General features: G+C 31.8%; 1 protein-coding gene and 1 pseudogene across 1 annotated transcript; both read left to right on the top strand.

Moving 5' to 3' along the window:
* Nucleotides 1-412: 412 nt before the first annotated feature.
* LOC142324288 (uncharacterized) lies at nt 413-27225 on the top strand. Its single transcript, XM_075365213.1, has 6 exons — nt 413-547; nt 3417-3553; nt 5970-6358; nt 14122-14421; nt 18641-18847; nt 27106-27225. Exons 2-5 carry the CDS (start codon nt 3470-3472, stop codon nt 18789-18791), a joined length of 924 nt encoding a protein of 307 aa, XP_075221328.1. The 5' UTR covers nt 413-547; nt 3417-3469; the 3' UTR covers nt 18792-18847; nt 27106-27225.
* LOC142322803 (protein argonaute-2-like) overlaps nt 20196-27285 on the top strand; it is an 82475-nt pseudogene continuing 75385 nt past the window's right edge.

Genomic DNA, 27285 nt, shown 5'->3' with positions numbered 1-27285 from the left:
AAAAAATAAAAAAATAGTAAGCATTGTAACAGGATATGAATATGGACCGTTTGACTGCTACACTGTAAGATTATGTGAAGAAAAAAACAAATTGGAACACATTGAAAAAAAGAGTAATTCTAGTTAGATGACTCACATAGGAATCTTTAATTTTACATGATTGTAAGATGTAAATTATAATTAAAAATCAAGATTGGTGTTCCGAAATAATTTATCATTAATATACATATTTACCTATGCACATCAATCTCATCTCATTGAAGGATATATAGCTCATTTCTCATTTACAGGAAGTGGATCTTCTCTACCAGCTCACCCTGTTAATATTAGAGGTATGCTTGGTGCTGCACCTCCTGCTTCTCCTGCAACTGCTCCTCCTTGTGGATTATGGACACCTGCTGCTTGTTGTTGTATGAAGGTACAAGATGGTACTAGAAGTGTTTGTAGCGGCAGCAGGCATGATGATTCATTCAGTCCTTTAAATTCACATAATTTACATCACTCAATGGATAATAACACAAACTGGGTTATACATCAGATATCACAGGTAAAAATTGTTATAATTTTTGTTTTTTTATAATTTACTGATAATTTTTTAAAAAATTTGATTGTTTTAGTGAATCATTACTCAAATTTAAAATAAGAGTACTGTTATCCTTATGATTGTCTTAAGTGTTTTTATCTCCCTCTATGAATCATGAAATCTTGCCAATGGTGAGGGTGCTTGAGTACTCAGTGATACAAAGTAGCTGGACCGAAGGTGCAACCTTATTGGAAAGGTATCTGTTGAGAGCCAGACTAAACAGTAATTCCTGATAGAAGGCAGCAGCTCTTTCATTCTACAAGTCAGAGTGTGGAATGTTAGATGTCTAAAAAGATTAGTAGGTTAGAAAATTTAAAGAGGAAAATGGATAGGTTAAATGTAGACGGTGTAGGAATTAGTGAGGTTTGGTAGGAAGAGGAAAACGACTTTTGGTCAGTTGATTTTAGAATAATTAACCCAGCATCAAGTAAAGGGCAGGCAGGAGTAGGTTTCGTAATGAACAAGAAGATATGAAAGAGAGTAGAGTATTTCAAAAATCTTAGCGATAGAATAATTATAGTAAGGATAAAATCAAAATCTAAGCCAACAATGATTTTAATGTCTATATGCCAACAAGTGCCCGCCCATAATGATAATGAGGTAGAATGTGTTGAATGCAAGCATTGGAAAAGGCAAAGGAAATATTGTGGTTGAACACAGGCTAGGAAAAAGGAATGGAAGAGGGGCCGACATATTGAGTTCTCCACGAAGTATAATTTAGTAATTGCCACACGCAGTTTTAAAATCATAATAGAAGAATATATACATGGAACTTGTAGAAAACCTTGGATATCAGAGGATATATTACAACTGATGGATGAACGTAGAAAGCATAAGAATGCTAGTGATGAAGAAGGTAAAAGGAACTTTCGACAATTAAGAAGTAATATAAACAAGAAGTCCAAATTAGCGAAAGAAGAGTAGATTAAAAAAAAGTGTCCAGAAGTAGAAAGATAAATGATCATTGGTAAAATAGACGCAGTATACAGGAAAGTTAAGGAGAATTTTATGGTACATAAGTTAAAATCTAATAATGTTTTAAAATAAAGATGGTACACCAATTTATAATACGAAAGAAAAGGTCGATAGGTGGGTGGAATATATTGAAGACTTATATAGAGGAAATGAATTAGAAACTGGTGTTATAGAGGAGGAAGAGGAAGTTGCAGAGGATGAAAAGGGAGATACAATACTGAGATCTGAATTTAATAGAGCATTAAAAGATTTGAATGACAGAAAGGCTTCTGGCATAAATGGAATACCTGCAGAATTACTGCACAGTGCAGGTGAGGAAATGATAAATAGATTATACAAACTGGTGTGTAAAATTTACAAAAAAGGGGAAGTTCCTTTAGGCTTCAAAAAGAGTTTAATGACATGATATCAAAGAAAACAGGGGCAGATAAATGTGAAGAATAAAGAACAATTAGTTAACTACTCATGCATCAAAAATCTTAACTAGAATTCTGTACAGAAGAATTGAAAGGAGAGTGAAAGAAATATTAGAAGAAGACCAATCTGTACAGAAGAATTGAAAGGAGAGTGAAAGAAATATTAGGAGAAAACCAATTTGGTTTCAGGAAAAAAATAGAGACAAGAGAAGTAATTTTAGCGCTCATATTAAAGTAAAAGGAAGATTAAAGAAAAGCAAACCAACATGGCGTTTATAGACTTTGAAAAGGCATTTGATAATCTAGACAGGAATAAAATATTCGGAATTTTAAAAGAATTAGGGTTCAAATATAGAGATAGAAAAACAATTGCTAACATTTACAGGAACCAAACTGCAATAGTAATAATCGAAGAGTATGAGAAAGAAGCCGTAGTAAAAAAGGGAGTCTGACAAGGATGTTGCCTACCCCCGTTACTTTTTAATCTTTACGTAGAACTAACAGTTAATGATGTTAAAGAACAATATAGATCTGGAGTAATAGTGCAAGGTGAAAAGTTAAAGATGCTACGATTTGCTGATGACAGTAATTCTAACGAGAGTAAAAAAGATTTAGAAGAAACAATGAACGGCATGGATGAAGTCCTACACAAGAACTACCACATGAAAATAAACAAGAACAAAATGAAAGTAATGAAGGTTCATGGACTTTTTATCATCTTATAAAATAACTTTTTGTTCAAATTATTTTTTTGTAATGTTGTATACAGACTGAAGCCTGCATGAAATTCATTGATATGTAAGATTTTATTCTGATTCTCTTTTTTCAAACAACTTCTAGCTTGATATGTAAGATTTTATTCTGATTCTCTTTTTTCCTGGTATGTGTTTGTACAATACAATTGTGTATCTAAGCTGCATGATCATATGCAGTATATTTTTTCTTTTTTAAAAAATAATTAATTTTATTTTTTAATAGTCAATTTTTGCATTGAAAATATAGCTTATATTAACACCAGAATGATAGAAAATTAGATACAATATAATTATTAGTATGCATTATAATCTAGTAAAAACACTTCCCACTTGAATTTTTTTGGGCAACTTAAATGAAAATCATACAATTTTATGCATTTACATGCATTTCAAATACAATCTTCTAATTTTAATGACCTTCAGTTCCACCCTGCCTCCAAAACTTAACAATGAACACTTTTAATAACGTTATCCATACACTGAAAACTAGAAATAACTCTTTAATTCACTTACAAAAAGAAATTGTTAGAAATGAAATATTGCTTGATTGTTCAGTTTCAAGGTAATCTTTGGATATCATTGCATATTAGCTTCTTGGGTTCATTGTAAATTTTCATGTATGTGTGTTTCTGGCAGTTTCAGTATTTATTTCTTTAAAATTTTAGTAACATTTTTTTTGTATTTCAGGTAATCCAGCAACCGGTTTAAATAATTTCCTAGGTACTCAGCAACATCAGCTAATGTTTGGATCATTAAACCAATGCTTTCAGTTGATATGGAATCAACAGTGTGAACTGACATCTCTCAGAGAGACTCTCCATGCTGTAAGTTTGACATATTCATTAACACATGCATTTATTTAAAGAGACTTAAAAATTCTTTATTAGCAGTAAAAAGATTATTCACTGATTGGATTGTAACTATCTAGCTTTAAATATGGATAAATAATAGTAATTCTGTTGGCCATAAAGGAATTTTTGGATGTTTTATTTGAAGACAAATTCAAACATAGTTGCCAGTTCACATACTTTTGAACAGTGATAAAATTTATCTTGACAAATTAATATTAAAAACCTATTTCATAAGATAAGAAAAAATATAAAACATATATCCTTTACTTCATCTTTAACCAATTATCTTACTTTGATGAATTTAGGTTGTTAAGGAATTTCTGGGCCCAGAGTCATTTACAAATAACCTCAGTTTGTTTGAAGAAAACCTACAGTAATTGTGACAAACTTATATGTAAAAAGTAATATTTTTTTGCCTGTGTGTTCAGGTTTTCAGTTACAAAATGTTATTCTTTATTTATTTGAATTTATTCTTGTTTGTTGATTTATTTATTTATTTTTTGTTTGCATGGGTTTTGAACCATCTAGTGTGAGTTACTCTGATGGTGAATATAAAAAACAAACAGTGTTTCCAACTGTTGAAAAATGGGTGTTAAAGCTCTTAGTTATTATTAGTATAAGGATGATTTGAGTCCTAAAAATGTTTTTGTGTTCATTAGATATTCAGATAATGAAATCAACTTCCCTAGCATTTTCCTGAAAGTAACAAGTCTTGGTCAGAGAGAATCATGGAATCTGAGTATAATTCACATTTCGGAGCATATTTAAAATTATTTACCCTGTTTGATGATTCTTTCTAATAATATTCTTATGACAGTCAGTATATCAGACAACCAGTAATTCATGAATCGGACAGTATTTACTCCATACTGACTGCATTTATTATTATTTCCACTAATTCAATACATCTGTTATTTAATCCAAGGAGCCTATATTCCAGTTTTTTATTGATTTTGTAACTCTACCCCTTGTAACAGCCTTGTCATAAGAGTAACATTATCTTTACGGATGTACATACTTTTCATGCATTCTAATGACCAATATTTAACAACTTTGAAGTGAGTGGTTATTGTAATGTAAGAGGCAAATTTAGAGCCATACCTTTATGGATTTCCCTTGGTCTGGTAGAATTATTTTCATTAAGCTGTTGTCAACCTTACCTAAATATAATTTTTTGCAAATCATTGTTATGTTTTTTCCTATGCGATTGTCATCAATAGAAAAATTAACTGTAATTTCATAAACATATTTTTGTAATACATTTGTATTTTCAAACTATTAGAAGGGTTAGTTTGCTTCAGAAGAAGTGACACAAAGTTTGTTTTTTTTTGGTATTATTTTCCCATGCTTAGTAAAATATGTATTGTTAATTTTCTTACTATATTGGAAACAAATAATTTTATTTGAAACTACTTTTTAAGAATTTTTATTATTCTTTAAGAAAATATTTACGCATTTGAAAGTTTATGAAAAATTCACTCTTCTTTTTTATAACATACATTATTCTACAAGCATGATGGAAGTATGTTATTAAATACCATTTCATTTCGGTACATCTGATAACTCATTTAGTTAAAAATGTTTATAGTTAAAAGTAACTAACAAAATCAATTTTTGAATGAATCCTTTTAACCCTTTAAAGTAGTTAACTACACAGAGAAAGGTGATCTGTGGTTCTAATAACTTTCACAATGGTAGAAGAAATTGAAGGTATGTGACAATGCATTCAGTAAATGAGATAATTTAGTATGAAAGCACTACAGATTTTACATATGTTTGTAAATAAAGGAATTAAGTCTATAGAAGACTTAAATTGTACTTAAAATTTAATGTGTTAAAATTAACACAATTTATATAATTAAATTGACTAGTGTACATTTCAAATGTATATTATATTATTATAATTAATATGTAACACACAGTGAGATCTAGTATGGCTCATGTAACCCAATATGTGTAGTGGAAATAGACCCCACCTTTTACATGGCAAAAACTTCTGACCTAGTGTGTAAATATGCAAAAGATTCAAAATGAGTTGGAACAGTTTTAAGTCGCTTCTTCTTAATTATTATGTGATCATGTGATGTTATGGTTATTCAAAATTTAACAAAAAACACAGGTTCAGTCTTTTAGACCAGTAAATAAAAACTGTATTGTTTCCAGTAACCAAAAAAAATTTAAAAAAATGAATTTCATGCAGGCTTCAGTCTGTATACAACATTACAAAAAAATAATTTGAACAAAAAGTTATTTTATAAGATGATAAAAAGTCCATGAACCTTCTTTTTATTAAACTACTGTAATTTTCTGTGTTTTTTATACATATATATATATATATATATATATATATATATATATATATATATATATATTTGGTCTCTTTGATTAGTTGCAGCAGCAGCATAGTCAGACTCAGTCACGTCATTCTGGAGGTGGAGCAAATTCAATAGATAACAATGACACAGCTGCAGCAGGAGATCATCATAATAATTATCACTCAAATCTTGGTCGATATACTTCTCAACACAGAAACCGATTGATTAGTACATCACCACCAACAGCAACACAGCCTGCTTTGATTTCATTGCTTCCTCCTCCTTCCCCTCCACCGCCACCTCATTATTTTTATCCACTGTACAGTAACAATTTAAAACTTGAATTCCAGCCTTTTCATCATTCTAGTCCTATTGGATCATTTGTACCTTCCCCCACTGGCACACTTAACAATCAAGTACCACCTGGAAATCGTGCTAACAATTATTGGGGTAATTTTCGCAGGTGATAATTATTTTCTTAAACCTTCTTTAATATAAAATCTTTTGATGGAATAAGAAGTATATTATTAATAAGAGAAAAAATCTTCATTGCACCTCTTTTCTACTGCTTTTAAAAGCCCTAGTCATGTTACTATAGTTTAAATGTTATCAAGTTTTATTGTGTCTGCCACCCATCAATTACAATTAATTTTTGCATCTTTAATGATCTTTAATGCAGTTATTAATGACTTTTAGTAATGCATCCTTAGTTATAATATAAAACCTTAATATCTTTCTTAATGATGTGGGATGCATTTTTCTTAACTATATAAAATTTGGTCTTAACTATATAAAATTTGCATACCTACAGTTACCCTAAAGACTTCCAGACTATAATAAGACTCACTTCCACTTATAGTAGGATTTGAATGATAGTATTTATCATTGAAGAAAAACACGACAACACTAAAGTTACTGTATTTTAATTTGAAATAGGTAAAATTTTTCTACAGGTACATATAAATATTATCTACTTTTTACTTATATTTTTGTGGAATAACCTTTATAAATGTGTTAAAACTTAGGATCAAAACTTCACGCCACACTTTTGATGTAGAAAATAGAAAATTTGTAACCAAAATCCTCTGAAACATACTCTGGTAGTTTTGTGAACAGTAGACTCCATTTGAAAAGAATGTAACAAATTGAGCTCTACAATTTGAATTAAAGTGAGAATTAAAAGTACAAAATAGAATTGTCAGTTACAATTGATTGTAGAAGATTATCCCGTGAAAAATTTGTCTTGCTATATTAACACGATCATAACCAATGTTTCCGGGAATATTGGACATCACTTACTGAAGACTGTGGAAGAAGTATACTGCATTCAGAAAATAGCTGTGCAGTATGCTTTAGAATTATGTGGTGCATTCATTTCTTTTGGCATTAGGTAGGTTGTCCTACAGGTTCGTCAGGCATGTTCAGTAATAAACCAAGATGTCAGTTGTTGAGTTGTGATTGAATGTGCCTCATTTCGTTTATAGGCATCAATAGTTGTGAGAAACATAATGGTTTTTTCGGTAAAGGAATACATTTTTATTGCTGAACATGTCCTTTAGTGAAGGTGACCAGTATACTGAGATTTAGATTTAGCACAAGTTTTCTGAAAAGTTTTGAAAAACTCCTGTTCCTCATCGCAGTGCAGTTCAAACTCTTTATCAAGAAAGTTTAGGCAACAGACTTTATTGAAGACCCCCTAAACAAAATGAACAGAAGCTGCTTTATATTTCAGATGCTGTGAGTGAAAGTCCATAAAAGTCAGCGTGTAAGTTAGCACAACAGCAAGATATTGACTTGCTACCACATATAAGAGCTGAAATTTTTCCCCTACAAAGTAATTTGTGTTCAAGAACTGAAACTTACAGATCATGCCAAAACACTAAATTATGGTCAATGGTTTAAACGTTTTATTAGACCAAAATCGCATAGGTATCCTCGACACACAGTGTATCACAACAAATCACAGATGATTGATGAATGAAAAACTGCAATAACAGCATATATATGAGAATTCCAGTGCATCAGCTGGTTAAAGTGTTTGAAAACAAATTGAAATGTTTAACACCTTTTATATACTACTCTGGTTATTGTAATATCTGTTTCCTGTAGAACAATGGAATAAAAATAAAAAGTAATAATTAAGAAAGTTCATCAATTACACTTCCATAATTCAAGTGCCCAGCAACTTTTCAAATAAACTGTATTTTCATTATATCCCAATATTTTTGGTTACATTAAAGAAAAAATAATGCAAGTGGAATATATATTTTTTTGTTTTGAAACAAAACACAAACTTAAGGTTAAGTAAATACTTATTACTGAGATAGGGATGATACTCACCATAGTAGAATGATCATAGAGACAGACTTTAAGCTTAAAGATAGAGTAAAATGTAGATAGTAAATATGCAATATGTAGCTGTTGAAGATGAACTGGAAATACAACTATTGGGGGCTTGGCAATGGAGATTTTCCCTTGAAAAACTGGAAAACATGTTAGTTCATAACACACAAACCAGGAGCATGAAATGCCAAGTTAAAGTAGGTTCTTGCTTTGCTCAGTCAATTATATTTAATAATCCCATTATCAAAACAGATATATTAGTATTTTTTGTGGTTTCTTATGTTTCTTGACTAGTATCATATATTTGCTTGTTTTCTTAAATGACTGTTATTAGTAGCCATTAGCAATTTCAAAATCATGCATGAAACTATACCTGCTTACAAAAGATATTTTTCAACAATTACACAAGCCTGTAAAATTTGGGTTGTGGAATGTTTTTTTAACTTGTGTTAATTGATTCCTAAGTATTTTTTAGTACTGAATCTGAAAATAACATTCATTTTTTCCATCGCATCAGGATTTTTTGCAAATCACAAATTTAAACATTTGTAAAGTTGAAAAATTGTGATTATGTGATACTATAAAATAGACATAAAATTATTTTTGTGTAATAAATTAATATATAGTATATTCACTTTTTTGGCTTATACTATGCATTCTTATAGCTGAACATTTGAGTAGTAGGAGGGCAGAGGTTGGGTTGAAGATGATGAGGCAGTGGGAGAGTTGGCTCTCATTGGTCAGTAAATGCATGGAGTCTGACAGCTTGGCTGACAGGTTGTGACAAGACTTAACAAGATGTAAGATGTTTATTGGCAGTTATCCGTGCCACTCATGCACCTGCAACTACTATCAGTGCTGTTTCAACCATCAGCAAGCTTAAATCCAGTTTTTTCTGTCTTCTGTGATCAAATGCATTTTTTATTGGTGGAATATATATTTTCAGGCCATAAAGCAAACTTTCTGTTCTCAAAATGGCTTTCAAGAAGCTGTAAAAATTCTGCAGATTTTCTTTTTCTTACATTGTGGTGAATTAATGGTGGAAAGGCAAAAAAGAAATATAACAAGTTTCGTTCGACAAGTGTACCTCTTGTATTTCAAAGTGAAAATAAGTGAACAAGAAGCATTCATATTTTTATGGTGTGGTGAGAGCCATGAAATCACACCGATGATTGTTACTTTTGTTCAACTAGTGTTCACAGTTTCAGTTTGAAAAATAAAAAAGAATCATCTATCCAAATATGCCATCCGCTTTACACCCGATTCCTCATGGTCCAGATGTGTTGCTGCCAATTCCACCAGAAAATGTACCTGAAACAGATGATTCCACAAGTGATTTAAATGAAGATAACATCAAGGAGTATGAACCTGGAGATAGCTGTGTACCAAAGCATTATTCACAGTCTGAACTAATCGATTTGGTTTGAGACTTAAATCCAAACTTTGAGACCAAAGAAAATTCAGAATTACTTAGTTCGAGGCTTAAAGAGAAGAACTTGCTAGCAGCTGATTTTCCTGGTTAAGGTATGGAGGAAATGGAGAAAAGGATTTTCTTCCATATTTTTTCAGAAGAAGGAGAATTAGTCTTCTGCACTTATATATGTGGACTTTTGATTAAATTTAACATTGTGTATGAATACCAATTGGAGATTGTAGATTCATCCAAAAGAATCCTCAAAGCTGTCCTTCACAATGTGAATACATATCCATCAATACCCCTCGGACATTCTATCCATTTAAAAGAGGGTTATAATAATTTGGAATTCTATAAAATTAAATATGACAATCATAAGTGGATTATGTGCAGTAGTCTCAAAATAATATCAGTGCTCTTAGGACAGCAGGAAGGATACACAAAGTTTCCTTGTTTTTTGTGTGAATGGGTTAGCAGAGACAGAAAAAATCATTGGATAAGGAAAGATTGGCCAAAAAGAGCTTCATTATAATGGAAACAAAAATGTGCTCTGAAAAGCTCTTATAGATCCAAATAAAGTTCTCCTGCCACCTCTGCAGATCAAGTTAGGCATGATGAAGCAATCTATCAAAGTCTTATCAAAAGAAGGTAAATGTTTTAAATCCATCTGTGACAAGCCAAACTAAAAGAGGGTGTCTTTACTGGTCCTGACATAAGAAAACTTCTCAAAGATGGTAATTTTTATAAATAAATGGAAATTGCAGAAAAATAAACCTTAGAGCCTTTAAAGACGTAGAAATCAAGTTTCTGGGTAATAAGAAGGATCTGAACTTCAAATCAGTCATTGAGAACATGCTGCAGAGATACAAAAATTTAGTCTGTTCCATGAGCTTGAAGGTTCACTTTTTAAATTCACATGTGGACTATTTTCGTGAAAATCTGGATGCCATAATCAAAGAGATGGGTGAGAGATTTCATCAGGACATGAAAGAAATAGAAAGAAGGTATCAAGGAAAATGGACTACTCTTGATTCTCTAGGGGAAGACACCCTCCAACCACCCACTCCATTCCTAGCCCTGATGGGCCTTACCAGAGATCATCTTTTAATTCTTGGCATATACCTCTCAGTTGCCGGGACGCGGGATGCCACCAATGCGAATGCCACAAGCAACATTCCCATTGGTATAACTATTACTAAAAATAACAAAACATATCTCTAGTCTCAAGCAAGACTGAAAACTATATTAAACTATAGTCATCAAAGGAACTGAATCACCCACCCACCCGAAAGGTGAAATGAGTTCACATGTGAGACAAACCAGTAAAAAATAAAACTAACAGCAAAACAACCAAAATGATATAACACCAACAAAACAAAAACACTCAAACAAGAAAATTATATTCATAATATATATATCCATAACAAAAAAAAGGACGCAGGAGCAAGACTAAGCAGCACCCTAGATTCCCTCTGCAATCTGTTTCCTAGCCAAATAGTGCAGAAATTCTCTAACAACTGACCATTCAGCCCGATCCTTCTGGTTTTGACTAATGTCAAGTGTTGCTCCAGTGACATCCAGTCGACAAAGTACTGCGGTACACTCCAGATCATATTTGGCGCACTAATACAAACATGGAAGGCAACATCCTGCACCCTACACTACAGGCACAGACCCGAATCTACCAGGTTGAACCCAGCCAGTCTACCCCTAAAGGACATATGACCTGTAAGAAATTGAGTTACGTACTTGTTAGGGGAAACCCATGAGGTGCCCACAAGCTTCTAATGTCTGGAAGAGGTCATGCGTATATCGCTCATCAGTAGTCTCATCCTATCTAGCCTGCCATATATAACCATGCTGCATCTTTCCGGAAATCAATTTATCCAACTTCCTAGCAACATACCGTCCCTGTCTTTCAAGAGCTGGAATATCAACCGATTTCACTCTTGCAATCACCAAGACCACTTCCTATGAAACCATCTGATAACTACCCGATACCATCAAAAGTAATAGTTGTTGGGCCATCAATAATATATCTCTGTAACTACAGAATTTCATCCTATCTGCCCAAACTGGTGCAGCATACAACATAATTGCTTCACACACACTGTTTGGTCCCATATGTTATTTATTACATTTCTTATGATGTATTTTGTTTTGCCTCGTTTTCTTATTGATATATCTATCTTATTGATATTGATATATCTAGGTAGCTTAATACAGCTGCTGTCAAAGATGTATATTAATTTTACCATATTGTATTGTTCATTTCACATTCAGAAATCACATTCATAACTACAGACATACATATTCATCTCATCTCATTAATAATATAATATGACACAATGTAAAAAGAATAAAATATAAAATATAATATAACTAAATGTGTAAAATAAACAAAGTAATATTAAATAACCAATTGAACAAGTGAACCAGAGTGTTCTATTTAAAAGTAATTTTATGGATTACAGTATTTAAAATAGTGGGCATGGACATGGACACTATTTAACTTTCACATTGGTGAAGACACACCCTTGAACAGGATGCTTAGGGTCATAAAATTGAGACCCCCATCTGGATTGACACATGTCGGATCCTAAAAAGCACTACAGGCCTACAGGCCTTTTCTGCAACATATTAAAGGTGCCCCTTGAATTGAAATTTCTTATCAAAATACATGCCGAGGTACTTCTGAACATGAGTGTACTTCATTCTATGGCCTGACATCAATACTCGAACTTGCTGACTCTTTGCCAAATGGCCTCTGAGGAGCATCATCGTGGTCTTCTCCAGGTTAAAAGTCATCTTGTGTTGATGAGCCCACAGATCAAGCACCTTGCATGCACAACTGTCCCTGAGCTCAACCTCCCTCCATGAGCATCTTTTGACCAGCAGGAACCCGTCATCCACATAGGCCACAACAAGACACCCACTGGGCAGCCTCAGTCGCAGAGTCAAAATCCACCACCCACTAAAGAGGACCCACACACACTGCCTTGGGGACAACCCTTAGTGTCTTCCCTTCTTCATGGCTGCCCTCACAGAGCAACACATCTCAAAGACTAAAATAACTTTTCATACCTGCAGTTCATTTTCAGTTTATCCTCACCTCTGTAATTAGGAAATGGCAGAGGGCCACCACAGATTGTTAAATGAACCACAGATTGGAAATGTCTAGGAAGATCCCCAAGACATACTTCGCTTCACTAGCCGACGCCACACTCATCACATGAAGTATGGCATCCTCAGTGCCTTTTTCGAGGTGAAACCCATACTGGTTTTCCATCAGCAACCTACACGAGACCAACCTCTCATTTGTATAAAGATACAACCCCTTCTCAAAGACCTTGCTGAAAACTGGTAGCAACATCAGGGGTCGACGTGATGACCTACCAATCAATAATTTATTAAATACATGTGTGATAATTCTCACGTTAACGCCAACTGAGTGAACAAGGAACTCAGCTGTCAGTCCATCAAAGCCAGGCATCTTATCTCTACCAAGACTACAGATAGCACAATGCACTGTGGCCTCAGCAGTCTCCACAGATAATGCATCTCTGTGTAACAGAACAACCTCATGCTGAAGTCGCAGATGGTATGCAGTCTCTCCAGCTTCGCTATCATCACGCAAAAGATCATCGAGTAGTCTGTGTAAAATGGACTTCTACAATCATGGCAGTCTGTTGCTGGATGTTACACCGAGATGAACTCTATAGAGAACATAGAAGGGAAACAACGAAGCAGAATATAAGCCATTCAAAGAAACTTCAACACATGGAATAAAATTGTAAGTATTTTACTTACTTCGTCATTAATGGTGGGTGAAGAGGGGGAGTGGTTTCCAAAGACATGACATATCTCATAAAAATTAATTAGATAATTAAAGTAAGTTAATTTAAAAATGCATTATAATAGAAATTAAGCTTATTTTGTGACAATTTTCATTAGAAATTAGGGGATCAATGACCCCCCCCCCACCCACCTCTTCAGACCACTCAACTGTTTAGCTATAAGAATGCATAGTATTAGCCAAAAAAGTAAATATATTATATTAATTTATTACAAAAAAAAAAAAAAAAAACATTTTATTGTTTCACAATTTTTCAACATATTTGTGAATTTTGAAATTTAAAATTTGCAAACCTGACATGATGGAAAAAATGAAGGTTATTTTCAGATTCAGGGCTAAAAAATACATAAGAATCAATTATCAAAAACTAAAAAGCACAACCGTCGCAGGCTTGTATAATTACACACTGATTTGAAGTCAAAATGAAATAATGGAGATGTGCATTACACCAATTAAATGTAATATATATATTGAACATTAGTCTTATTTGAGCCTGAATATTTTTATAAAATTTAGAAATGTATAGTTTTTGTAAAATATAATACAAATTCAACTCATTTTTAGGGCTGATCTACTGTTTAATTCTATTATTTTTTTAATATAATTTTTACAGTTACTCGAGACAGAATTTGTTATCAGCACGCAGCAAGTGCAATGAAGGAAGAGATAGTTCAGGAACTTTTACTGGTGACACTAGTATATCAACAGGTATAGACCGTTACAGAGAAGCTAGTGGAGGTAGTAACAGCAGCAGACTTGCCAGAGAAACACAAGTGCGGACTGGGGGAGGAAATGCAACCAGTACTGCTGGTGTCACTTGTAGCAGTAGCATGCCCCAGCACTCACAGCAACAGCAATCTCAGCAACAGAGCCAGTCTAATATGACTCTCGATGATATGATGATGCATAACTTGTGAGTATTGATTAAAGTTATATCATTAGATAACAATCTGTTACTATCCTTTTGCAGCTCTTTGTGTTTGGACTAGTTTCTTGCTGATGATAAAACTTAGTAATTGTAAAGTCAGAGGCGCAGCTTAAGCTGGGTAAAGTTATACCTAACCAACTGTAATCAGCCAATTGAAATATCACCTTTTGACAATAGAACCAGTAGAAAATATATAGTATGCCCTTATTTCAGAATGTGATAGTGGACCATCCAAGGAAATATATTTGGCCTCTTGCTTTTCTCAATACTTACACATTCAGAACCATTCATTGTTACCCTTTTTACAGATACCAGTGCATTTACATCAGAAGATAATTTACTTACATGATATAAGAATTATGAATATGATTGGAAATTGAGTGTCAGCAGTTCACAAATTTATTCATCAGATAGGTTGTAACGATGTAACTAAATATAGATAAAAGATTTTCCACTTTCCCTCTCATATGGACACATCTTACTAATACTAATTCTATGAATAATAATATTGATATTTTTGTTGTTTATGGTTTAAATTATTTTGAAGTGTTTTGAAATAATTTTATGTAACTGACCAAATTATTGTTCTTGCAAAAATATCAAACCATATTGTCTCAATATAATATTTATTACACTACAGTACTCCCATTAAAATTGTAATACTGAAAGTTGGTTTTACATTAAATAATTGTTTTTTAATAGTCATATTAAAGTTTATAACATTGAATTATTTTTAAAATAGTGTTTTTAATGTTAAAATATAACAGTACTGGAAAAAATTATCACAATGTACAATCATTGAAATCATTCAATGTTGAAATTAAGATTATTTATTTACATATTTTTTTATTTACTACACTATCATTTTTGTATTACAAATTGTTATACTTAAGCCTATGAGAAGGGATCTTATTATGTTCAGTTTCTGTTTTTAATAAATTATCTAATGATGTAAACATCTGATAGATTAATTTAAGTTAATTTTTTGTCTGAAAAGCATTGCTGTGTTGAATTTTTAATAAAGTATTACTTTAAATTAGGTAAATCTGAACTTTCTGTGAACTTGTTTAATGTGTATTAAAACATGTTCTCAGATATTTATCAATTAATTAATGACTTTAAAATTATGTTCTTCACTGAAAATATTTTTCCTTCATATACTTGCATCACTATTATTTCATAGTATTATATGCACATGGTAATACTTTAATATACAGTAAACCACTTCTATTTTTTTATTCATTAATTTTGTACTTTATAATATTACTCTGACCAAGTTTTTCTAAGATTTTCTCGAAATCGTAGGCAAATGCTGGAACAATTCTTTTTTGTTTTCAGTGGATTACCTTGCTTACCACTATATCTGACATATATAGTGTATAGTTTTGATATAAATGTATTTATATATGTAACATTTATACAACCTATTTGTACTTTATTTAATAAGTCTTTAAATGTTGTTTTTGAATATTGTAAAAATAATTAACACTATTTAATATGAAGTGTATTAAGTCACTTTTGTTAGTGTGAACCTCGTTAACAGAAAAAGAGTAGTTTTTTGTTTTTAAGTTAAAAAAGTTATTTTAGACCCAGATCTAAAACAAAAAGAAACCCTGAACTTTAATAATAGTTAAGGTCAGAACTTCTTTTTAACCTTAAGAAGGTTAGGTCCTGAGTAAGATTTAAACTGCTCTGATCACAGGCAGTACTCTTGTGGTAGATTGATCATCCACTTTCTCTCATCTTTTTCCTTCGGAAGTGTCGTATTAGTTTGAATCAGTTGCATTGATTGCATTTGTGGCACCATGATGTTTGGCACTTTCTGGTACTTGGCAGGGCAGTTGTTTATTGGGGCTTAAATTTGGTTTTATTTTTTCATTAAATCAATTGATTTGAAAATAGTTTAATTCAGGATAACATTTGTATGTGTGTATATGTAGATAAAATTTCTTTTATCACAGAAACTTTCATTAATAGGCCAGTTGTAATAGAAAATAACAGTGGAAAATGCCTAAAGTTAGAGATTATGTTAAAGAGTAGCTCATGAATTTAAATTTTAAAGAAATAAAAAATTATCCTGAATGTTTAATACTTTTTTTCTTTTTCCCCTTATGTATGCTTTAAAATATGTTCACCGCATGGAGTGGGCGTTTATTGAACATCCCAAAGAAAGCAATTGTGATTTATTCTTCAAGCATTGGGTATTTAAAAAAGGACGCAATCCTGCTGTTTGATGACATGAATTTATTATAAAAATGTTAATGTTAATAAAATACGTATACAACAATAGTCAAATTACCTTTAATAACTTTATTATAGATTATCAAAATGATTTCCTGTGATCTTGATGCAGGTTTGTACACGTTTCATAACATTTGCAGCCACTTTTCGTAATGTTTGCTCAGTAATGTTTGAAATCTCATTTTCAGTGTTAGCCTTCAATTCATCAAGTATATGAGGGTTGTTTTTAAAAACTAGACTTTTTAAATACTCCCAAAGTAAAAGTCTGCCGCTGGTGTAAGATATGGGGATCTTGGAGGCCACAACCCTTTTGATATCAAACAATGGCCAAAACATTCTCGTTACATATCCACGTTTCATTAGCAGTATGACACGTTGCATTATCCTGTTGGAACCAACATTCTAATTCATGTAAGTCTAACATGGCAATAAACTGTTTGATTATGTTGCGATAAATCGCAGTATCTACAGATTTGTCAAAAATAAACGCTCTATTACATTATGCTGGGAAATCATACACCAAACATCAATTTTACGTGCTTGTAATGGTTGTTCATGAAACACATGAGGATTTTCAGCACTCCATACTCAGCAGCTTTGGCTGTTAATGTAGCCATCCAAGTGAAACCACGCCTTGTTGCTGAAATAAACATCCAAAATTTCAATACCATTGTCATCAGTAAAAATACGAAACCAATGACAAACATTACTGTAAACATTTTCCGTGGTGTATTTCTTTCAGTTCTTGAATGACACTGATGTAATAAGCATGCAATTGTAATTTTTTAGTAGTCCTGAAAACTGTAGTTAATGAAAGCCCAGCGTGTGAAGATAACTTTCTGAGCTGGGTGAGAGAGTCAAAGTTCTTTCACATCCTCCAGAACTTCTACTGTTAATGATGGTCGACCTGTGCTTTTCCAATCATGTACTGATAGTCTCACGAACTTTATTAATCAAACGTGATATTGTTGACTTATTAAGAACTGAAGAATTGGGAAATTTTATCCAAAAATCATCTTTCACTTGTTTATAAGATTAATATGCACAATAAGTATCAATAATAAACACATGTTCTTCCTTGGAAAACGACATAGTTAAAACAATAGAGATGGATTTATACTGGTATAGCACTAGTGCATAAGAAGGACATTTCAATTGTTCCAAGCTGTTAACCTAGAGTACAATGTTACCTACTGACATGTTGAGAGAAATAAAATTTACCTATATGTGTCTTCTACCATCTTAATCTTTGGGTTGCATCCATTTTTAAACCCTTGTTACTTTACATATGTCATAACCCTAAGAAAGGGAAGCTGGAAGTAATAATATAGAGCAATAAATTATGCATCCCTTTCTGATATTCATTTTGTATTCTTATTATATACATATACTCAATAGGAGGAGTTATAAAACTTTTATGCATGTAAAATTTTGAGCATTAAATAAAGATAAAAGAATAAGGGTAAAAACTTAAGGAATTGTGTAAATAGCTTCTTTATTCTATTTATGCAAGCAGGAGGTGTTAATAACACCCTTTTTATCCTATAAGGTGATTACTTCAATGTTATTGTGATTATGATTTAATTATTTTCACAATTCCCTCATAATATTTGATGGGGAGGAGTTTCTAGATTAATACAAAACTATTTAAATAATGTAAACGATAGAAAGAATTAAAATATATTTTGTAATTTATTGAAAAAAAAAATTGAATTGATGAATTCCTTTTTCATTGAAATTGATTGGTATTGGTAAATAATGTATTTGGGTTATAAGTGTATTTAAATATATTTTTATTGATGATAGATAAATAAAATTATAATATGCCAAACTCATTCAAGAAATTGAATCCATGAGTGTGAAGCATGCTGACTGCTGTGTTGTAGAATATATTAAAATAGAATCAGTGTTTTTAAATATACTATTATTAAGATTTCATAAATTAATTTCTTTCTTTACTTAGAGCAAATCATAAGGAAAAATTGAACACCTACCAGAATCATCCACAATCATTTTTATCCTCGACTTCATTGAACAATAACCGGCTGCTGTCCTCTTCAACATTGCCACCATTAACCGATCAGCAAAGACCCCCGGCAGTTGGCTGCAGTTAGTCGTAAATTGAGTCATGATAACTGTTCTTCTTCTGTTAAATCTGATTCATCCAAAGGTAATTATTATTTCAACCATCTGCTATATATGTATATTTTTACACACACACACACACACACACACATACACACACACACTCACTCACTCACTCACTCACTTGTGTGAGTGTGTCCATGCACACAGAGTGTGTCAGGAAGTTTCTGAACACTCTTCCATACTTTATTGGTGTTTCCTGTTATCAGAATAATGAAAAGAGTTTCTATATATATATATATATATATATATATGAGGGTTATTTTTTTTCAAGGTCCGATTGGTCGCAAAATAAAAACCCACGCAAAAATTGGATGAACCTTTGCGCAGTGTCTCTAGTACAGCCTTCAATCACGCTGCGTCACTTCGTTTTGTTCTGAACACGTAGCTAGCACGTAAACATATTTACAACAATAGCATCTCCTGCCAAGTGTGAAGTGTGTGTGGTAATTCAATTTCTTCAGGCTGAGGGGTGTAATGCAGCTGAAATTCATAGACGAATAAGTAATGTGGACGGTGAAACTTCAATGAGTGACAGCAAAGTGCGACAATAGTGCAGGAACTTTAAAGCTGGACGTGTAGATGTTCATGATGCAGGCAGTCAGGGAAGGAAGCGAGTGTCAACCGATGATCTCGTTGAGCGAATGGATGAGGCAATTCGAGAAAATCGTAGGTTCACAATTTCTGTTTTGAGTGATTCGTTTCCAGAAATTTCAAGGTCAGCTCTTTACACCATTGTGAGTGAGAGACTTCAGTACCGCAAACTGTGTGCAAGATGGGTTCCCAAGATGCTGTCCGACCATCACAAAACAATGAGAATGGACGCTTCCCTAACGTTTCTCCAGTGCTACCACAACGAAGGAGAAGATTTTTTGAACAAAATTGTCACAGGGGACGAGACATGGCTCCATTTAGAAACTGAAGAAACAAAAGAACAATCCAAACAGTGGATGCATTCTCATTCTTCCAGTAAACCAAAGAAGTTTAAGCAAACCTTCTTCAACAGAAAGTGTATGGCTACTGTGTTCTGGGACCGGAATGGAGTTCTCTTGGTGGAATTCAAGGAATGTGGCACAACCATCACTGCAGCCTCATTCATACTGCGTGACTCTTCAATGTCTACGAAGAGCAATTCAGAATAAGCGGAAAAGAATGTTGTCATCAGGCATTGTCTTTCTCCATGACAATGTTCGGCTGCACACTGCAGCTGTAACAAAGAAACTCCTACAGCGTTTTCGTTGGGAAGTGTTTGATCACCCACCATACAGCCTGGACTTGGTTCCATCCGATTTTCACCTCTTTGCTCACATGAAACACTGGCTAGGAGGACAACATTTTGGCACAGACATTGAGCTGCAGACCAGTGTAGAAACATGGCTGAAGCACAGGCGGCTCTGCTCTATGACGAGGGTATTGGAAAGTTGGTACCACTCTATGACAAATGTCTAAATCGGAGTGGCGACTATGTAGAGAAATAGCGTAACTATGTAAGTACTTGTTAAAAATAAATAATTTGTTATTTTCACTGTAGTTTTAATTTTGTGACCGATCGGACCTTGAAAAAAAAATAACCCTCGTAGATCTGGTCCGAAAAACGCTTTGTTTTGTTATAACTAGCATAAATATTTCACCCAGATTTCTGCTGTTAAGGCAAATACTGCTAAAACTCTATAACACAACCCAAATTATTGAACAAAAATTTGTTGTTTTGTATGTAGTCTTATATGAAAAAATAAAAAAAATGAGTGAAACTGTATTTCCAGCAGTTCCAAAAAAATTGTTTAAATATGCAAAAAAAGAATTGGAGTCAAAAAATATACAGTTTTAGGTTTGCTCTAAATTTACATTGTTAATTTGCCAGTAATCAAATGAGTCAGAATGTTAGAGAATTTAACTCTGAGAAAATTGATATAATTAAAGTTAATAAAATTAATTAAAATCATTTTTATTGAAAAACTAAGAACAATAAAATTCTGAAAATCTTTCCTTACAGGTGATAAATTGAAAAAATTAGGCCTACTCTCTTATTAATTTTATAACAGAATTATATCATTATTTAATTTTATTAATAATAAAATTATTATTATTGAATTATTAATTCAATTTACACAGAGATAAAATTATGTAATTTTATCACTGTCCAGATATTCACCTCCAGTGTTATGTACATTTCATGGTGACAATTTATGAATGCAACTAACTGCCTTCTCCAGCATAATTAGGCTGTTTAATTTCTTGGACAGCAAACATGATTCTTAATCAAAGTTTTCATCATTGTTGTATTTGTGTAAATACACTAATACTTTCTGTTTTTCCATATAAATAAATTCAAAATTTAAATCTATTTGATTCAAAAGTTGTATGAGGATTGCCATCATTTCATATATGATTGTTTCTTGAATTATTAATACCATTACATGTAAGTGTTGTGTTAGTTTGTCAGTGAAGAGTATTTGCATGGCTAATGCTACTCCATTGGGAGTAATTGATTCTATGATTCACCCACATTCTTACAGATATTGTAAACGGTGAAGATGAGAACATTATCAAAGTAATGTTCTCCACATGCTCATATTCATCAAGTTATCGTCATATACTTAATCACATATATCATCATCATATTAGTTAATCAATCATTATACACTTAATCAAAGACTTGGATGTACATCTCTTCATGACTATTATTTTCCTGTTTTAAATTTTCTATAATGACCTTCTTTCTCTCAGTTATCTATGAGTATTTCTAAAAATCTGTTTTGTTTTGAATAGTTCAGTTTGGAAGTTTCCAACAGTATTCTTGAACAGCTTCTTTGCCATTATCATTGTAGTATTCTTAGATAAATGTATATTCTTGTATATTCTTCATATGGGAATTTAAATTGATTTTTCCATGTTATTCTTCCAAATCACTAATAGTAATTTCAAAAATAAAAAAAATTATATTGTATGTACGATAACGATAAAAACAGTAGTTTCGTAAGCTTAGTTGATTGATGCACTGTAGTTCATTAGAACTAGTTTTATCATTAGACTTATCATTTATCACTAGATCACTAGTAGTTTATTAACATTTGTTTTTGCTTGTCTCTGGGTATGTTTTGGTGTTGGTTAGCGATTTTAGAAGGGAATATGTAGGATGGCTAGGGGAATGAACTTTTACGGGGTGGAAGAGCATTCAATTTTCAATCACTTTGCATCGTTAGACTATGTTGAGGATGACTATGTTTATTTTGAGTGGAATTTATAAAAAAGGATTAATGATTGTGACCACATTTATATAGAAAAGATCACAAGATCTTTCAAAACTTTTTATGAGATGTTTATATCATATATATTTGATCAACCTTCAAACAGGGTATGAGGATGACACGATTATAAAAGCTGCAACAGATGGCAGCACTTCTTCAGACATTGTTAATGTATAATTCACTATATTTCAACTCTGTTTAGTAATGTAACAGTGGCTAACTAGACCACTATATTTTTTTGTATTTAAACAATTTATTATTCCTTTATTTATTGTTCATATTTATCTTTATGTAATTTTTCATTTTTAATGTTTAATTTTAAATAAAAGATTTTTTTTTCAAGTATATAATATATAAAAGAATAATGTTCAATTATAACTAAATTTTATTCTTTTATAAAAAATAATTTTTTTAAATTATTTTGTAATATTTATGTATAATATATAATTTGATGTGAATAATTTGAAAAAATGTAATGCAACTGATGATGTGAGAAATTCGTGAAAACGTTTTTGCATGTATAATGGAATAAGGTAAACTTCATCCTACTTCATTTATTTTTCTGTACTTAGATAGATCAAATAAATGTAATTTTGTATATTAGTACAGAGGAATATGATTCTTGAAAGAATAGACATTAGAAAAGTAATGTATATACATACATGAAAAGTGTATTGGACATTAATGTTTTACTTACCAACTTCCAGCAAAGTCCATTGATCAGTTTGTTACATATCTGTAAATTAAAAGCAGAAATGGTTAAAGATATTAGTGATTTGTTTATTGAAGATTTTATTATGTAGGAAATAAAGAACCACTCACATGTTAAATAATGTTACATGAAGATACCCTAAGTTTTGGTCAGGCTTTAGATGTATGTCGTGCTTCTGAAATCGGTATCTGATAAAACTAAGAAAATAATGCTTCACTTCATACGGAATGAAAATTTTCATCTAAACAAGGGTGCATACCCTTCAGAAATATGGAGAGAGTGCACATTATGACAATCGAAGATTTTCAAGATTTGAAATGAAGTATATTATGATGCATGTGGTTCCAATCACAATAATAGTTTCCAGTATTTAGTTTCTTTTAAATATAAAAGAAATCATAATGTTAAAATGTACTGTGCCAGTAACAAACTTTAGTTAATTTTGTTAGTGAATTTGATGATTGTAGTTGTAAAACAAATAATTTATTTTTGTGCATAATGTTTATTGCAAATAAACCACTGATGAGAAAACTACAGTTAGTAATTTGCATTGCAAGCAGAATGGTGCATTGGAACCCGCGCTTAAAAATAAGTGCGGGTTTTGAATTAGAAGCAGGGGTCAAATGCATAAATGCATCTCCACACATTTATTTGAAAATTTAGGATTTTAGAACTAGTAACAGTTAATGTGTATGCATTTAATGGCCAAAAATTAAAAACTTAGACAAATTTTATTTATTCTGCCCATATTGTAACTGTAATTGTAAGCTTTATTTTTATATTGTTAATTTCCTTTGCGTGTCATTTTTATGTTTATCTATTCTTAAGAAACCACTTGATGAATTACCGATGAGATTGCAAAGAATATTATTATGAGTACAAAAACGTATTATCATTTAGTTCCTAAAAACCTGGCAAAGATTTATATACATCGCATACAGTGCTCTGTTCTTGTAACTCAAATATGTAATTAGCTTAATATGGTTGTGGATTTTAGTAACTTACCTCTTAAATAAAAGATTACAAACAGATATTACATTGCAGGTTAAAACTATAAAAGATTCTACATTATTAAAAATGTTAAAAATAAGTGATTTATTGTAAGATCGGTGTATTCTAAGTTGATTGAGCATTTTTTATGACTTAAATAACATTTTTAAAAATAGCTTTCTAAAATGGGTTCCACTGTTAAGCAAATAAGTCTTTATGTTGCTTGAGAGAGTCCATATGCTTTCTTAGCATTTCTGATGCGATAAGTTGGATTAGTGTGAAAGATTCTTTTAACTCGTCTATGTTATGAGGTCAGTTTCAATGCTTTAAGTATCCTCATAAGTAATTGCATGGTTATAAATAAGAAAAGCACGAAGGCTTTGGCCTTCACCATTATGATAGGCGACACATTCTGGACAGTATTCTGTTCGATCATCAAACAGTCTATATTATGAGTCATGACATGTGAGATATCACACCATCTTGTTAACTATAATGAGCACAAGTCAACATGGGTGCTGTCTTAGTATCAGGAAGAGAAAAAAATCATCCAGCATAGCTGTATAATGTTCAAATAGTATAGTCAACTGCTCTTCCATTGCCTTGCAAAAGGTACCCTCTGAAAATCCAAAATAAACTCACTCCATATAAACCTGTACCTGTTAACTTCCACCAAATTGTTATTTTCTTGTTATGCACCACCGAATTGTTATTTTCTTGTTATGCAAAGGAGATTGATATAATAGAGATTTTCTTTGCTATTTATTTGAAATTCTGTTTATCAGTACATCCACTTAGATGAAAATGGGGCTAATCATAGACTTCTAAATTGAATAATTGTATAATTACGGTTATGCATTATTAATCTCTAAGAGCTTTGTACAAAATTCCATTCACTGATGTGTGCCTCTACATTCTGTTCACTCAAGGCACAGCAATTCTTGAACCAATGAGTTTTAAACAGGTGAAAATGTAAATCTATGTGTAACATTCTTCTAACACTCCTATCTGCCTCAAGTATCGATACAGAATGTTAACAAAACATCTTGAACTGTGCTGTAGCGTGGTCACTGAATAAACCAACAATGCAAATACTGTGCTGTTCACTGGCATATAATTCAACACCAGTTTTAAATCGTCCAGTCAATTCTACCATACCCTTTATTAAAAATGGATGCCCAGCACCAAATCCTTATAATCGGATTCAATCTTCATATTTCTTATCTGAAATAAATTAGATATTGGTAATATGAACATTTTTGGAATTTTAAAAATGATCTTAATATTTTAAATATTTTTTTTAAGGATAAAACTGTAGCAGTCATTCATTAACACGGTATCTCATTTATTCAGTCTATACAATGTTTTGTATTTTAAAGTATAATTTAATATGCTTGAACCCTAAACACATTTAATTTGTACTTAGAAAAAGTAAAATTTTCAGGTAGTAGATTTTATCTCATCATTTGCTGATGTAAAATACTGAAGAGAGAAAAAAAGTTAAAAAACATGTAAGGGTCATCCATTAAGTAAAGAGCATTTAGCTATAAACTAATCAAAATATTTGTTATGTAATACAATAGGTAAATCTTTTTTCTACTGTAGCTAAATTTAATCTGTTATTGTCAGTAGCTTTTTTAATACCATTAATGTAGAAATCCACCTGCTAGGCAGCCATGCAACAGCAGATTAAATTGAAATCGCTGGTTTCCGATTAGAAATTTATGAGTATTTCCTGACTAAACTTTATAAGCAGCACTCAGGTTGTTGCACCTAAGGGTAAGCATTACTGTAGCAGTATGCTAGTATGTAGCCAATTAAGTAATGCTGTGGATTTAATGTAGTTCCTTTTTTGACATCAGCAAATAAGATGTGTTTCTAGCTTCAAAAAAGCTTGGTATTACTTATTTGTACTTTTCTTCACGTTTGGTATTTGATAGAACTTTCTATTTTTACTTGCTTTTCTAACTCACAATGTTTTTCTTTCATGTTTCTCCTTAAATCTTGCATCCTTAATATAACATACTTCCTGACATTGCATATTGGTGAAATTTCACATCATTGATGAAATTTGTGATAATAAAGTAAATGAAATATAAACTTCACTATTTTGTTATTTTATGTAGTAAATGCTTGATTGCAAATCTGTTTGATATTTTATAGATATACTAGCAGATCCGGCAATGCTTCGCTATTGCCAGATTTGAGTATATATATAAAGGAGTGAGAGAGTTTAAATGAACACAATTGAAAATTTGATAAAAAAAATTAAAAAACTGAATATTATGAAACTTCACAAATTTTACCTTTTGCTTATTTTCCTTCCTCTTTCCAACTTCTCTCTTTCACCCTTCTCCCTCAACCCTCTCCCAGTTTCCTGTTTACCCTTTCCCTTTTCTCTTTCCACCTTTCCCCTTGTCACTGTTTTACCTTTTGCCCGAACGTAAATCGGTCCATTAGTTTTTTGGTCTTTAGCGAACACACATACAAACATGTCTTTTGTACATATATATATATATATAATAAAAAAGTCTGTTTGTATATTTGTTTGTTTCGTAAATATTTAGACACCGGCCCCAGCTAGCGGGTATAATTCTTGCAAAAATTTTTATTTTACATAACTAATGTTCATATTCTGAATATGAACCAAATCGGTCAATTAATATAATTTTTCTAAATATCTCAACCCCAGTGCCATCTAGCGGTTTCATTTTTTGCAGAAATAATTCTTTCCGTGTAAGTAACACGTATTGTGAATATGAGGCAAATCGGACTATAAGTACAATTTTTCTAAATATCTCGACGCCAGTGCCACTTAGCGGGTCCAAACATATTCAGAAACTTTCCCTGGCATGCGTCCAACCATTCCCCAAAGTTTCATTGCTATCGGATGAATGGTTTAGGAAGGCATAAGAGACATACAGACAGACAGACAAACATTCATTTTTATATATGTAGATTATAAATTTCAGTAATGATGTTATCTTTTGAAATCAAAATTAACCTACTAATTAAACTCATGCAAAATATATGATAATAATTTGATTAAAATATGACTAAAAAGTATAAATCAATTTTTAAAAATTTTTGTAATATTTTTATAGTTTTGAGGAAGATGTTATAGCATATTTATAGTCTAGGGAATTGGCTGAGATTAAGACAAAATAGAGAAACCAACTGACTGTATTTTTGGCAGAAGGTCACCTGCATTCATGCTACATACAAACATTATCTATTTTGGATAATTATTTCCTGATAATGTCAGTTGAAATATTAACTAATAAATATTTGATGCTTTATTGTATGTAAAATAAAAAAAAAATTTTCTTGTAGATTTGTTGCTGTTGGGCGTTCATTTTTTACTCCACCTCAGCAAGAACAAATTGTTGATCTTGGAGATGGTTTAGAACTATGGTATGGTTTCTACCAAAGTGCAATTCTTGGCTGGAAGCCATTTCTTAATGTTGATGGTAAGGATAAAGTTTTAGTTCATATAAAAAAAATTTCAGCCAG

The sequence above is a fragment of the Lycorma delicatula genome, chromosome 4 (assembly GCF_047948215.1).
Source record: "Lycorma delicatula isolate Av1 chromosome 4, ASM4794821v1, whole genome shotgun sequence".
Taxonomy (NCBI): Eukaryota; Metazoa; Arthropoda; class Insecta; order Hemiptera; family Fulgoridae; genus Lycorma; species Lycorma delicatula.
The sequence above is the reverse complement of the archived record's forward strand: the minus strand, read 5'-3'. Positions and strand labels throughout refer to the sequence as shown.